This window comes from Triticum aestivum, chromosome 5A (assembly GCF_018294505.1).
Source record: "Triticum aestivum cultivar Chinese Spring chromosome 5A, IWGSC CS RefSeq v2.1, whole genome shotgun sequence".
NCBI classification, from domain to species: Eukaryota; Viridiplantae; Streptophyta; class Magnoliopsida; order Poales; family Poaceae; genus Triticum; species Triticum aestivum.
In genome coordinates this window covers 592,491,115-592,503,669 of record NC_057806.1, presented here as the reverse complement: position 1 = coordinate 592,503,669, position 12,555 = coordinate 592,491,115, and the positions used below count along the sequence as shown (strand labels likewise).

At 50.0% G+C, this 12,555-nt stretch overlaps 1 protein-coding gene and 1 pseudogene across 1 annotated transcript; one reads left to right on the top strand and one right to left on the bottom strand.

The window, feature by feature from the left end:
- Positions 1–79: 79 nt before the first annotated feature.
- On the bottom strand, positions 80–5,215 carry LOC123105083 (cyclic nucleotide-gated ion channel 2; the record flags this gene model as incomplete). The annotated part of the gene is given in 5 exon segments (XM_044527065.1): positions 80–1,015; positions 1,132–1,243; positions 1,545–1,870; positions 2,564–2,779; positions 4,407–5,215. Coding segments are annotated over 5 exon segments (2,190 nt in total). The 3' UTR covers positions 80–187.
- Positions 5,216–6,614: 1,399 nt separating this feature from the next.
- On the top strand, positions 6,615–7,885 carry LOC123101605 (protein ALP1-like; annotated as a pseudogene).
- The last annotated feature ends 4,670 nt before the right edge of the window (positions 7,886–12,555 follow it).

Here is a 12,555-nt window from a genome sequence, read left to right as displayed (position 1 = left end):
AAATCCTCCGCGCCTTCACCTATAATGATTAATGGGGACGTCCCATGTTTTGCTTGCGAACAATCCTGCCTGCAAGATCGATCGGCAAAACCAACTGATCTCATCATCCTTAATAAATGGCGAGCCTTGCCAGCTACAACGTGACAGATACACATTGTACAAACCATGGTCCCGATCGGTCCCGAGCCTACTCGAGGTGGTCGTGCGGCCTGAGCGACATGAACATGGCCGCGTAATGGCGCAGCCGGCGGTCCCCGTCCTCGGGCCCCGCCGCGCCGGCCGGCGGCGGCGGGAGCACCGCCGTCGCCATCACCCTCGCCCTGTACCGCCGCCACGCGAGCTGCACGTTGACGGCCGCCCACGTCCGCCAGTTGGACGAGTAGTACCGCGCGGTGCGCTTGAGCTTGTCGTTGGCGAACTTGTACCGGAAGTGCTCCGTGATGTACCGCAGGTCCGGCGCGTCGAGGCAGAAGGCCTGCGCCGCCTCCACGCACTCGAACGTGGCGGACGACGCCGGCAGCCGGTCCACGAATGGCCGCCGCAGACACCACGACAGCAGCTCGTCGCCCAGGAAGCTCCCCGCCCCCAGCACGCACTCCGCCACCACGCCCTTGGTCAGCGGCTGCGTGCTCCGCAGCCGCCCCTGCAGGATGAACACCATGCGCTGCACCGGGTCGCCCTCCCGGATCACCTTCTCGCCGCCGCAGAACACCAGGGGCCGCAGCCGGTCGCAGATGTTGTCCAGGATCAGCTCGTCCATGCCGTGGAACAGGGGCACCTGCTTCACCAGCTCCAGGCACAGGTACCGCTTGATGTCCCGCCGGAGGCCCTCCGGCAGGTCCTTGATCATCTCCATCTCCTCGTCGCCGGTGATGGCCGCCCACCGCTCCCGCTCGTACTTCCGGACCCGCTGCCGCAGCCGGGACGGCAGCTGCCGCCGCCTCATCCACCACTCCATGTCCCGGAACCGCAGCTGCATCTTCCGCTTCCTCGCCAGCACGGCGTGCAAGAATACCTGCAGCAAAAATGCACCATTGCTTGTTACTGATACTCCCTGAAGTAGCTGAAGCTAGCTATAAACTGCAGTAAAAATGAACTGAACGATTGCCAAAGATTGGCGGCACTTCACACCTGTATGTTTCCGATCAGCAGCGTGAAGAGCATCAGCCCACTGAGTACATTGATGATGCTGAATATCACCTCAAGCCAGTTGCTCGTCGGCTCAAGATCATTGCCAAAAGTACTGCCAATAGTTTCAGACGAACTGTGTGAGACAATAAGCGAGTAGAGGTGGTGATAGAGCAATATATTAATTATCTTTTGTCTTCATCAGGGAACAATTAATAAACCTACACGTGCACACAACAACCATATAATAGAACCATTGTTTTTCTGAACGAAGAAACTGAGCAAATAGAATGATAACCGGAATGACAGCCGAGCCGACTACCGAACATTCAGATATCGAAGTTTCAGGGAGGAAAACACTTCCTATCTCAGAAATGGATGATATTACTTATTTAACATAATACTATATAAATTACCTGAGGGTCATGAGGCCCCAGAATATGGGATAGAGAATTTTGACAGCAAGTGAATTGCTCGAGATAACAGGAAGGGCTCCCTTGTAGATTCCATAAGCAAAGGCGCCATTGCCACTTAGACAGGCCGGCACATTTTGTTGGCTGAAAGAAGTTAAGTTCGTATCGCATGCTAATGCAGTCATGTCTGATGACCAAGGGAAGTGAAAGCACATCTCCTTGGAGCAAGCCAGTGACATCAAATTGCAGTTGTTGTTTATCTCGCATTCCGATTGTAGGCAGGAGGCAACACGCTGAATCGCGAGAACGTACCAACACCCACCTGCAATCTGGAAATGACATAAACTTGATAAGTGACCAACATCCTATAATTATAAGCAGGCATGATCCAACCAATTAGCATAAACTATGGCTTCATGAGAAACTCCACAAAGTAAATGTTTTTAAGCAGGCCAACAGATTACATATGAGCATTTTCTAGGTGGTTAAGTTCAAGTTTTTCTCTTACACAAACTTTGTGTTGAAACCATTGTGCTATTTAATGCCCATCTTACTATCGTTTTATTTATTTTGCATGTTGATCTTTCGACCAACAGCCTGCTTTTATGTAATACAGTATAAAAGAAAATCAGCATTCAGCACCAGCATGATGCATGTAATTGCCTGAACAGGTTTCCTGTTCAGCAATAATACGGACAGCGGTATTTCATTTAATATAAACAGTGCATCTACCGATTCGAATTTTCCATTATCATCAGCAACAGTTTGGTACTTCCCCTTGAAACAATTATTGTTTCATAAGCAATTTAAGCAGGACTGTTTGCAGATATTCTGAACCAACCCTTGATTTTCTCAGAAAAGAATACTGCGGTGTGGTGTAAATGCAGAGACACCATTGACCAAACTAACAGCCACAAATCGTTGGTTGCAATAAATAGCACCACATAAAAGTACTCTGGGATTCCTTATCCATGATTTTGTTATATATTCTCGAATTACTCAATGGAAGAGGGAGTACTCACATGAGAGGCAATGAAATAGGCAAATAGATTCAGACCAAATCCCCACCATACTGTTCCAAAGATGTAACCTGTCACCTTCTGCATTTTCCTCATGATATATATACTATGGTACACCTTGGGGAGAAATTGCAATACGAATATGAGCAGCAGTATCGTCATGATAACTTTAACTTGCTCTTCTCTGATTAACTTTGGTATAACCAGCCAGAAGATGATCTGCACAATATCATGGATCAGTTAGTTGAAAACAAAAGCAATGTAAAAGAGTTCAGAATTCTCCAAGTTTCTATATATTGCTACTTTTTCACCACACACATACAGACTCAATGGAAGTATTGCCGCACAGAAAAGAATGTGTTCGAATTCTATCTTCGGTAGCTTATGGTAGTTTCTCTATTGGCCTTCAAGAATAAATCTTCAACACATAGCTAATATGTTACGATAACTAGAATCTACTGCACCATGACCATAAGCATATTTTCTCAACACCCCACTTTCAGAACGCAAACTTTCTGACAATACATTTTTATTTACGAAAAAAAAAACTTGCCGGTCACTCTGTGCTTGCTTATTTTCCGTATTTCATGAAGGTAAGCAAGTAAAGACAAAGAATATGCCTAATTCCACCAGGCAGATTATTCAGCGGTCCTTTTACACAATAACTTCTCTTCACCTTTCATGTATACCGTCACATAAATAATGAAAAAGACAGAACTCAAAATAAAAAAAAAAGAGACAGAAATAACATTTTGTGGCCATGGCTGATCCAAATAGGCAGATACTACTCCACGTCGAACGCCCCGCGTAAAAATTGACAACATCAATTATGCAAAATGGGAATGAACATGCACTCAATATTACACGACAAAAACCAAGAATGACCGGGCGATCGACCTGGACGACAAAGACCGGTAAATAATTAATCAGCGAAAAATGAGTCAGTTGCAGGAACACCAGCCACACGAGAGGGAGTGGTGAAATGAGATCTCCGCCACTACACTGCATGAGAAATCACAGTTTTAGACTTCTACCCCCTCTCCGTCCGAAAATACTTGTCGGAGAAATAAATAAAAATAGATGTAACTAGAAGTAAAATACAGCCATCTCCCCGACAAATATTTTCGGACGGAGAGAGTACTAAATAACCTCCTTGCTGCAAGCTTAAACGTGCAAACAAGTCGCCCCTACCATGAGCGCGGCGCATGCAGATCAGGACGCATAATTGAAGCGTCATTGTCCTTGTTATTTCCCTCCATCAATGATCGTCGCCTCCCGATCGCATCCACGGTCATATTCTGATTGACGCCAATCATTTCGGGTTGGCGCCATCCCGCTAACCATCCGTACTTATTATTCCGTAAGCGCAAGCGCATCGGTCTCTGTCGTCCCGCTGCTAGTCGCTAGTTTTGATCGGAATTCTCTTCTCTTCTAGGGCCAGGGCCATTCTAGTAGGCTGGTGGGGGCTGGAGCGTCGCTGCCAGTAGACACATGGACTCGTACGTACCAAGGCATAGGTGGCAACCTGCAAATTCACACATGAACTGGCTGCTGGGCACTGTTGTACGTGCCATGTAGGAGTACTCGTCTGTGCCCTACTCCTAACATTTCCGACAAGGACGTTGTGATCTGTCTCGTCCAAGAACCAGAACCAGACATGGGGCGACGCCCATTGTTCTGCCGCATTTCATTTCCCACCTACTTGGGCGCGGCATGTCGCTCTACTGGTTGGTTTGAGGATTCAGAGCTTGATTTCCATGGTGGAAAATGGTGGTGAATCGAGGTTGACTTGGAGGTCATACGTACACAGGTAGGCAACTGAGCTGAGGTAGAGTGGCTGACTGACCTGGGGGATGGGGAGGATGACGAAGAGGTCGAAGCAGAGGCCCTTGAGGGAGCGGGCGTAGTGCGCGGCGATGGCGCGCGGGTCCCAGACCAGCTTGCCGCAGCCGACGACGAGCGACTCGCGGGAGACGTAGGCGAGGCGGAACTGGACGAGGACGTGGGCGAGGTGGGCCACGTCGGCGCAGGTGCGCAGCGCGGTGACGGCGGCGGCGAGCCCGGCGTCCATGTACATGCAGGGCCGCCCCGCGCGGCCGATGGAGAGCGCGTAGAAGAAGAGCGGGTCCACGGCCAGCGCCGCCGCGCGGCCCAGCAGGATCCAGCGGTTCCAGCGCTGCACGCGCTTGCTCCGCGGGTCCAGCACCGGCCCGAACAGCCACCGCGCGGCCGCGACGGCGGCCGCCCCCGGGAGGGGCTGCGCCCGCAGCTGCTGCGCCTGCACGGGCACTAGCGAGGAGCCGGCGTCGGCGTCCCAGCCCGGCGAGTGCACCTGGTCGCACGTCGTGGAGTGGAACGCCGGCACCCCCGGCTGCGTGCACGCGTAACACTCCCCCGGAGGCCCCGCCGGCGCCGGCCGCCTGCCGCTCGACGGCCCGCCAGCCCCTCCGGCCTGCGGCTGCGACTCCTCATCCCCGCTGTGCTCGGCGGCGCCCGAGCCCAGGCCCAGCGTCCTCGCGAAGAGGGAGCGGAGGGAGGAGAGCGATGGAGGCATGTCCCATGAACGGTGCTGCCAACCATGAAACGACCGACCGTCGAGCGAGCTATGGGCTATGGCTGCTGGCGGGGGAAGGAGCGAGGCGCGTGTATAAAGGGGGTCTGGGCTGTGCTGGAGGTCGAAGAGAGAGGAGCTGGGGTGGATCGACCGACTAGGATTACGATGCGGCGAGCGAGGCGGGGAGGAGATTGGAGCGGCGCAGGTGGCGTACAACTGTCTCTGGGCCCTATACGTGTCAGCGTGGGGTCGTAGCTAGGCGCCTACGCCGTCGTCGTCGTGCACCGATCGGTCGAGCCGTACCCGTACTGGCTCGCTCCACCTACCCAGCCTCTCTCTCTCTCTCTTCTGCTCGGGACGGGAGGCTTGAAAAGGAAGCGTCGTTTGTATCGCACAGTCTGGTCTGCTCGGTGGCGTACAACTTTGATACTGTACAAAATCGTCACGCAATCATGGATTGGATGGATTAGATGAATAGACAGTATTGACGACCAATTTGGATAGTTAGAAGAACAGTGGTATCCCAGCTCATCAGAGTTAAGTTTTGGTGTTTGCATTTATTCTGAATTTACTTCAGAATTTCCGGTGATGTCCGTTCAGCACGAGAAAACATCCCCGTCGACTACGAGGCGTCTACGGCGAGTTCGTTAAATCTCAAGATGATGTGTCAGCATAGTCTCTCGGAGGTGTTCATAAGGATAAAATGTGCGTGTGTGCGTTCATAAAGGTAAATATATGCATGTATATATGAGCACAAATGAATAGACAATATTGCTACAGGACCGCTACTATATTCAGTTGTGCTGTGCGTGCCGCAGTGCCGTCGCCTGCCATGCGCTCGGTTTAGGTGGGGGGAGGGGGGATAAAACCTTTTCTGAGACATGCATGTAAAATGTTTCGAGGAAGAATCTAAGAAATCCTCCTATTCATTAGGGGCGTGTTTGGTTGCCCGCATCGAGCCCAACCAGGCCCGCGCGGGAAGGGAGAGGCCTGTTTGGTTGCCTGATTTTTCTGTTGGGCCTGCATCGCACGCTCCTCAAAGCAGCCCAGAGCTTGGCTTGTTGGAAACCCTCGGATCGACAGTTTCTCGCGAGCCAGGCTCAGTGCGGCGCGAGGTCGCACGGGCGGGAGCGAGGCGAGGGCGAGGGGGGATGGCGGGAGATGGAAATCTGGCGCGCCGTCCCGGCGCCAAATTAGCCTCACCCCCCTTTCACTCGCTCACCCATAGCCACTGCCCCCTATCTTCCCTACTGCCTCACCACCGGCGGCGGCTGCGATTTCAGATCTGCGCTATAGGCGGCAGCGAAAGAGGCGGCGACGTTTGCGGCGGATCTGGTGCTGCCCTTGCTGTTGGCCACCGTCTGTGCCATGGCTCCCTCTACGCCGTCCTCATCTCCGATGCCGGTAAGCAGCCCCCCCTTTGTTAGCTCAGTGGTTAGGCCGTTAAGCTAGGTGTAGGATCGATTTCCCACTGAACGAACCATCGATGTCGACTAGGTTATGGACGCACGGATGAGGCTGATAATCCAGGCAGCAGCACTGATTAGTGTGATTAGGGCATGGGTCATGTTCATGCACCAGAGAGCTGTTCGTCGTGCTGGGAGACCTTTGCTCCGCTATGGTCCATTGTTTCCCTGGGAACAGGAGAGGATCCAAAATCTGAACTACATCTACAATTGCAATGACGTCGAGGCTCTGTGGATGCTTAGAATGAAAAGAGCACCATTTGCCAGGCTTCTCGAGACCTTCAGGAGCAGAGTGCTGTTACAAGATAGCATCAACACCAGTGTCGAAGAGCAAGTGACGATGTTCCTCCATGTTGTTGGCCATAACCAGAGGTTCAGGGTCATTCACAACACGTTTAGGAGGTCAATGGAGACCATCTCTATGTACTTCAAAAGCAGGTGCTTTATGCTGTTGGGGAGCTTAGAGGAGAGCTGATCAGGAGACCATCTGGCCAGACACCACCCAAGATTCATGGAAGCCCAAGATGGTATCCATACTTCAAGGTGAGCATTGACAATATACACTTTTCGTGGCTTGATATGCTTGTATTGTTCGAGTTGAGAACTAACACGGGCTTGTGATGCAATTTTCAGGATTGCATTGGGGCAATAGATGGTACTCATGTCACTGCTAGAGTTCCTAAGTCACAGTCTGCAGCATGCAGGGGGAGGAAGCACTACACAAGCCAGAATGTGCTTGCTGCTGTTGACTTTGATATGAAGTTCACATATGTGCTGGCTGGCTGGGAGGGGTTAGCGCATGATGCTAACATTCTCACTGACAGCATGAGTCGACCTGATGGGATCAACATCCCCGACGGCAAGTTCTACCTTGGAGATGCTGGCTATGCATGTCGGCCGGGTATTCTTCCACCCTTCAGGAAAACAAGGTACCATCTCAACGAGTTCTCTGGTAGGAACTATCCTAGGACTGCACATGAGCTGTTTAATCTCAAAAACTCCAGCCTTAGAGTAACTGTTGAGAGGGCATTTGGAGCTCTGAAGAATAGGTTTAAGATCCTGGATCAGAAGCCATTCCACCCATACCCCACTCAGGTTAAGCTAGTTCTTGCTTGTTGCATTCTGCATAACTGGATTCTCTAGTGGGGCTTTGATGAACACGTGCCCGAGGAGGAAGATGTCGAGCCTAACGATGTTGTTAGCTCCGGCCATGGTGTGGAGGCATTTGACAATGACGCTTGGAAGAACAAAAGGTTGGAGTGGCCAAAGGTGATGTGGCTTAACAAAGATCAGTGCAGGATTTGAAGAAGATGGAAGAAGAACAAGAAGCAGCAGCAGTAGTAGAAGAAGCAGAAGCAGAAGCAGAAGCAAAAGAAGAGGAGAGGAAGAGGAAGATCTGGTAGCACCGATGAACTATCCCCTATTTAGCCAATGACTCTTAATAATTTGAACTGTCATTTGATAGTAGTTAGGATGAACTGTCATTTGTTTAAGTAGATGGTGCTACATGTTCAGATTCTATGTGGTAAGCTCACTACTAGTTACAAGTGGTGACAACACCTTATGCAGGTTGCAACCAAACACCATGTCATATGTGCGCCTAATGCAATGCGGGCAACCAAACGCTCACTACAGGAATCAGCTATTTTGCCGTCTGCCACGGCGGACGGCAAAGGCATGAACGGCGGACGGCAAAGGCCTTTGCCGTCAGCCGCGGACGGCAAAAGGCTCCGCCAAAGTAGGCTACGGTAAACAGCTACTTTGCCGTCTGCTTCCTGGCGGCTGACGGCAAAGGCCCTTTGCCGTCTGCGGCGGACGGCAAAGAGAGCGGACGGCAATAATTGCACTGTCAGTCCGTTAAGTGGCTAACGCCAGGCCTTTGCCGTCCGCCGCTGACGGCAAAATTTCTAGTGTCTTTGCCGTCCGCCGTATGATGTCATCTACACGTCACTACATGGCAGGTTCTTTCCCGTCTGCAACTGATGGCAAAGTGCAGGTTCTTTGCCGTCTGCCACTGATGGCAAAGTGCAGGTTCTTTGCCGTCTGCCACTGATGGCAAAGTCTTTGCCATCTGCCACTGTAGGCAAACTGACCAAATGGGTCAGCTCCCAGGAAGCACAGCTGGATGCCACGTGTCTTCTTTGATGTCGTACTTGTCAAATGAACGGACCTTATAGTCAAAACCATTAGCGACTTGTCTCAATTCGGCGTCCATAGACTCTGAATTAGCCTACAAGTTTAATATGAAAGGATTGTTGCATTATGCACAAATTAGCGAATGAAATGAAATTGTCTAATAGAAATTACCGTTTGTTTGAACCAAGAGATGAAACCGGGATAGCCACCTCCTTGCTTTGCGAGAAGCTCATACTCTTCGACGGAATCCTTTTGGATCTCCGCTCCATACGAGAATATGGCGACGTATCGACTGTATGACATATCCAGGAATAAGAGTATTCAAAGGAAATAGAAGTTGCGAAACAATGTACCGAGAACTTACTCGATGTACGGCCGCACTTGTATCAGGTTGTTGAAGATATACAACGAAATGGTCCGCCATTCTTCGTTATCCAAAGATACTGGATGTGAAACACTAGTTGGTGCGAAATTCCCTTTGAATAGGCTGAGGTTGGATCCACCCTTTTTAGGCTCGTCAGCATTGTACCGAGGCTTCGGATTATGCAAATGACGATTTTTGGCTTCGTAGTGCGCTGTTACGAAGTTTGCCGCCTCCTCTGTGATGAATGCCTCAGCCATCGATGCTTCAATTCTACGTTTATTTTTACATTTTTCTCGAAGCGTCTTCTGCATCCTCTCAGTTGGGTAGCACCAACGATTTTGCACGGGCCCCCCCAATCTTGCCTCGGTCGGGAGATGCAAAATCAAATGCTGCATTGGATTAAAGAAGCCCAGTGGAAAGATCTTCTCTAACTTGCAGATCAACTCCGGCGCCAACTCTTCCATTTCTTCTAGCACGCCAGGCGATAGTTCTTTCGCACAAAGAACATGGAAGAAATAGCTAAGTTCTGCCAGTACTAGCCATTCATCCTCAGGGATGAAGCCACGCAACATCACCGGCATTACCCGCTCAATCCATATGTGCCAATCATGACTCTTGAGACCAAATATCTTCAGTTTATCAAGATTCGCTCCCCTCTTTAGATTCGCTGCATACCCATCGGGGAACATCAACTTCTGTTGCACCCACAAGAGAATTTCCCTCATAGCTGGCCTTCCAAGATTGAACCATGCCTTTGGCTTCGTCCAGTTCTGCTTTCCTTTCGGTTCTTTCATGTTTTGTAACGGCCTATCACATAGCGCCTCCAGATCGACTCTAGCCTTAGTATTATCCTTTGACTTCCCATCTATGCCGAACAATGTACCAAAAAGTGCCTCGGCGATATTCTTCTCAGTGTGCATCACGTCGATGTTGTGTGGGCAAAGGAGGTCTTTGAAGTAAGGCAGATCCCATAAGCATGTTTTGTGAGTCCACGCGTGCTTAGTATTATACCCCTTGAAGTACCCTGGACGTTGTGGATCTGGCTCGAGAGCGTTTAACTGATGCAGGGTCTGTTGGCCTGTCAATGCAGGTGGTGCAGAGTTTTTGACAACTCTACCCCTGATGAAGTTCTTCTTGTCTTTCCTGAACTTATGGCGAGGATCCAGGAACTGTCTATGCATGTCGAAGCAAGAAAACTTGCGACCGGCCTGAAGCCAACGAAACTCAAGAGTTCCCTTGCATGTGGGGCACGGGAACCTTCCATGCACACACCAGCCAACGAATAGCGCATACGCCGACAAGTCATGCGTCGAGTACATGTACCAGGCATGCATTATGAAGTTCCGTTTGCTAAAGGCGTCGTATGTCTTGAACCCATTATCCCAGGCTTCTTGCAATTCGTCCTTAAGCGGCTGCATGTACACATTCATATTTTTGCCCGGATAGTTGGGTCCTGGAATTATCAACGTCAGGAAAATGTTCTTTCTTTGCATAATCTGTCCGGGGGGGAGATTGAGTGGAAAGACAAATACGGGCCAACAACTGTATTGGGCTGCCGTCATACCAAACACACTGAACCCATCCGTCCTGATGCCGACTCGAGGATGCCTCGAATCTGCCACTTTGTCAGCATGTAATTCATCAAACTTTTTCCACGCAACACCATCTGATGTGTGTACCATCATCAGATTCCCATCTGCATCTAGTTCGGTTCTTTTGCCTGTTTTGTGCCATGTCATTTGTCTGGCCGTCTCTTCGACCATGAAAAGACGTTGAAGTCCTGGTACGATTGGCATATACCGAAGAACACTAACGGGGATTTTGGTCTGTGTCTTCTCACCCATACCGTTATCTACCATAATATACCTGGAAGACTTGCAAATGGGACAATAGTTCAAGTCCGCATAGTCAAGCCTAAATAAGGCACATCCTTTCTCACAGGCATGTATCTTCTCATAGGGCATCTTCAGTGCACGGAGGATTTTGTCCGACTGGTACAGGTTTGCAGGCATTACATGGCCTTTGGGTAGAAAGCGTCCAAATACTGTCATAATTGCATCATAGCATTCTCCGCTCAAGTTGAACTGAGCCTTCAGAGCCATTACTTGTGAGATGGCATCCAACTGACAAAGCTCAGTGTGCTCGTGGAGCAGACGTTTCGAAGACTCCAACATTTCATTGAAGGCCTTTGCAGATTCCTCCATCTCCTCGTCCGAATCCCGAGCATCATCATAGCCTTGCACCATGTTTTCCATCCCGGTACCATGCTCGTCGGTGCGAGGACGTTCCACCTCAGCTCGGTCACGTTGGGCAGACTCACCATGAAATGTCCACACCGTATAATTGGGCGTAAAACCACTCTTCTGCAGGTGTTTGCCCATTTCAGCCTCTGTCATATTTTCCCAATTGCCGCACCGGAAACAGGGGCACCAGGTTTTCTTTTGGCCATTTGCAAATGCGGCTTGCACAAACCCCTTAGTTTTTGTGAACCATTCAGCGCTCCATTTGTTCTGACCAGTGTGACCGGTATACATCCACGCACGGTCACTCATCTTGACTTTCAGAGCTACTGGACACACAACAATTATATATGTAATTCACCATGTATATATTCATCAGTTGATCTACTTTGTCAATTTTATTACGTCCATGCAACCTACACTCTAATAGGTAATGATAGGTCCTAATCCCACCCGTGTATGTGTAGATTGGGTTCATTTTGCCATGCTATGCTCCGGATCCGACGCAAAATTTCGGCAGCACCTTCCCGCTGTTCTCCTGATACACGTCTCTGCAATAAACAGAGAGGATGTGTACCCGGAGAACAACAGGGGAGGCACTGACGAAATATATGCGTCGGATCCGGAGCAAAGCATATGGGAAAACGAACCCAATCTACACATACTTGGGCTGTCCATGGATAGCCTTGGACAATTCGAAAGAATTAAGGTTATAAATATGCAAATGCATGCATATTTATAACTATGACGCTTTCGAACGGGAGACACATATTGGTTACGCATACTGATGATTCAAGACACATATATAGCTAGCTATCAAGTTTCATCGGAATAGATCAAATAATTAATGGGGGATGAGGACTTGTCATTTGTGCTCACCCACGAACGAAGGGGCAGAGCTCGTCAAACGCACGGCGAGGTCGTCGAACACCAAACCTCGCAGCGATGAAACAACTGCACATTTAAAACTACACGATCAACACAATTATATATGATGTTTTTCATAACAAAATCGAAAAATATATGACCTAACTAATAATTCACAAATATATAACCCCGTCGGCCTCTGGAAGGCCAAAGAGCACCTTTTCGGGAGGTTTAGGGGGTCGGGGTGTCATGTCGGTGTCGGGGTGCTGTTTCGCGGTTAGGGTGTCGTGTCGGGGTCGGGGTGTCGGGGTGTAGTGTCGTGGTCTGTGTGTCGGGGTGTGGTGTCGGGGTCGGGGTGTCGGGGTCAG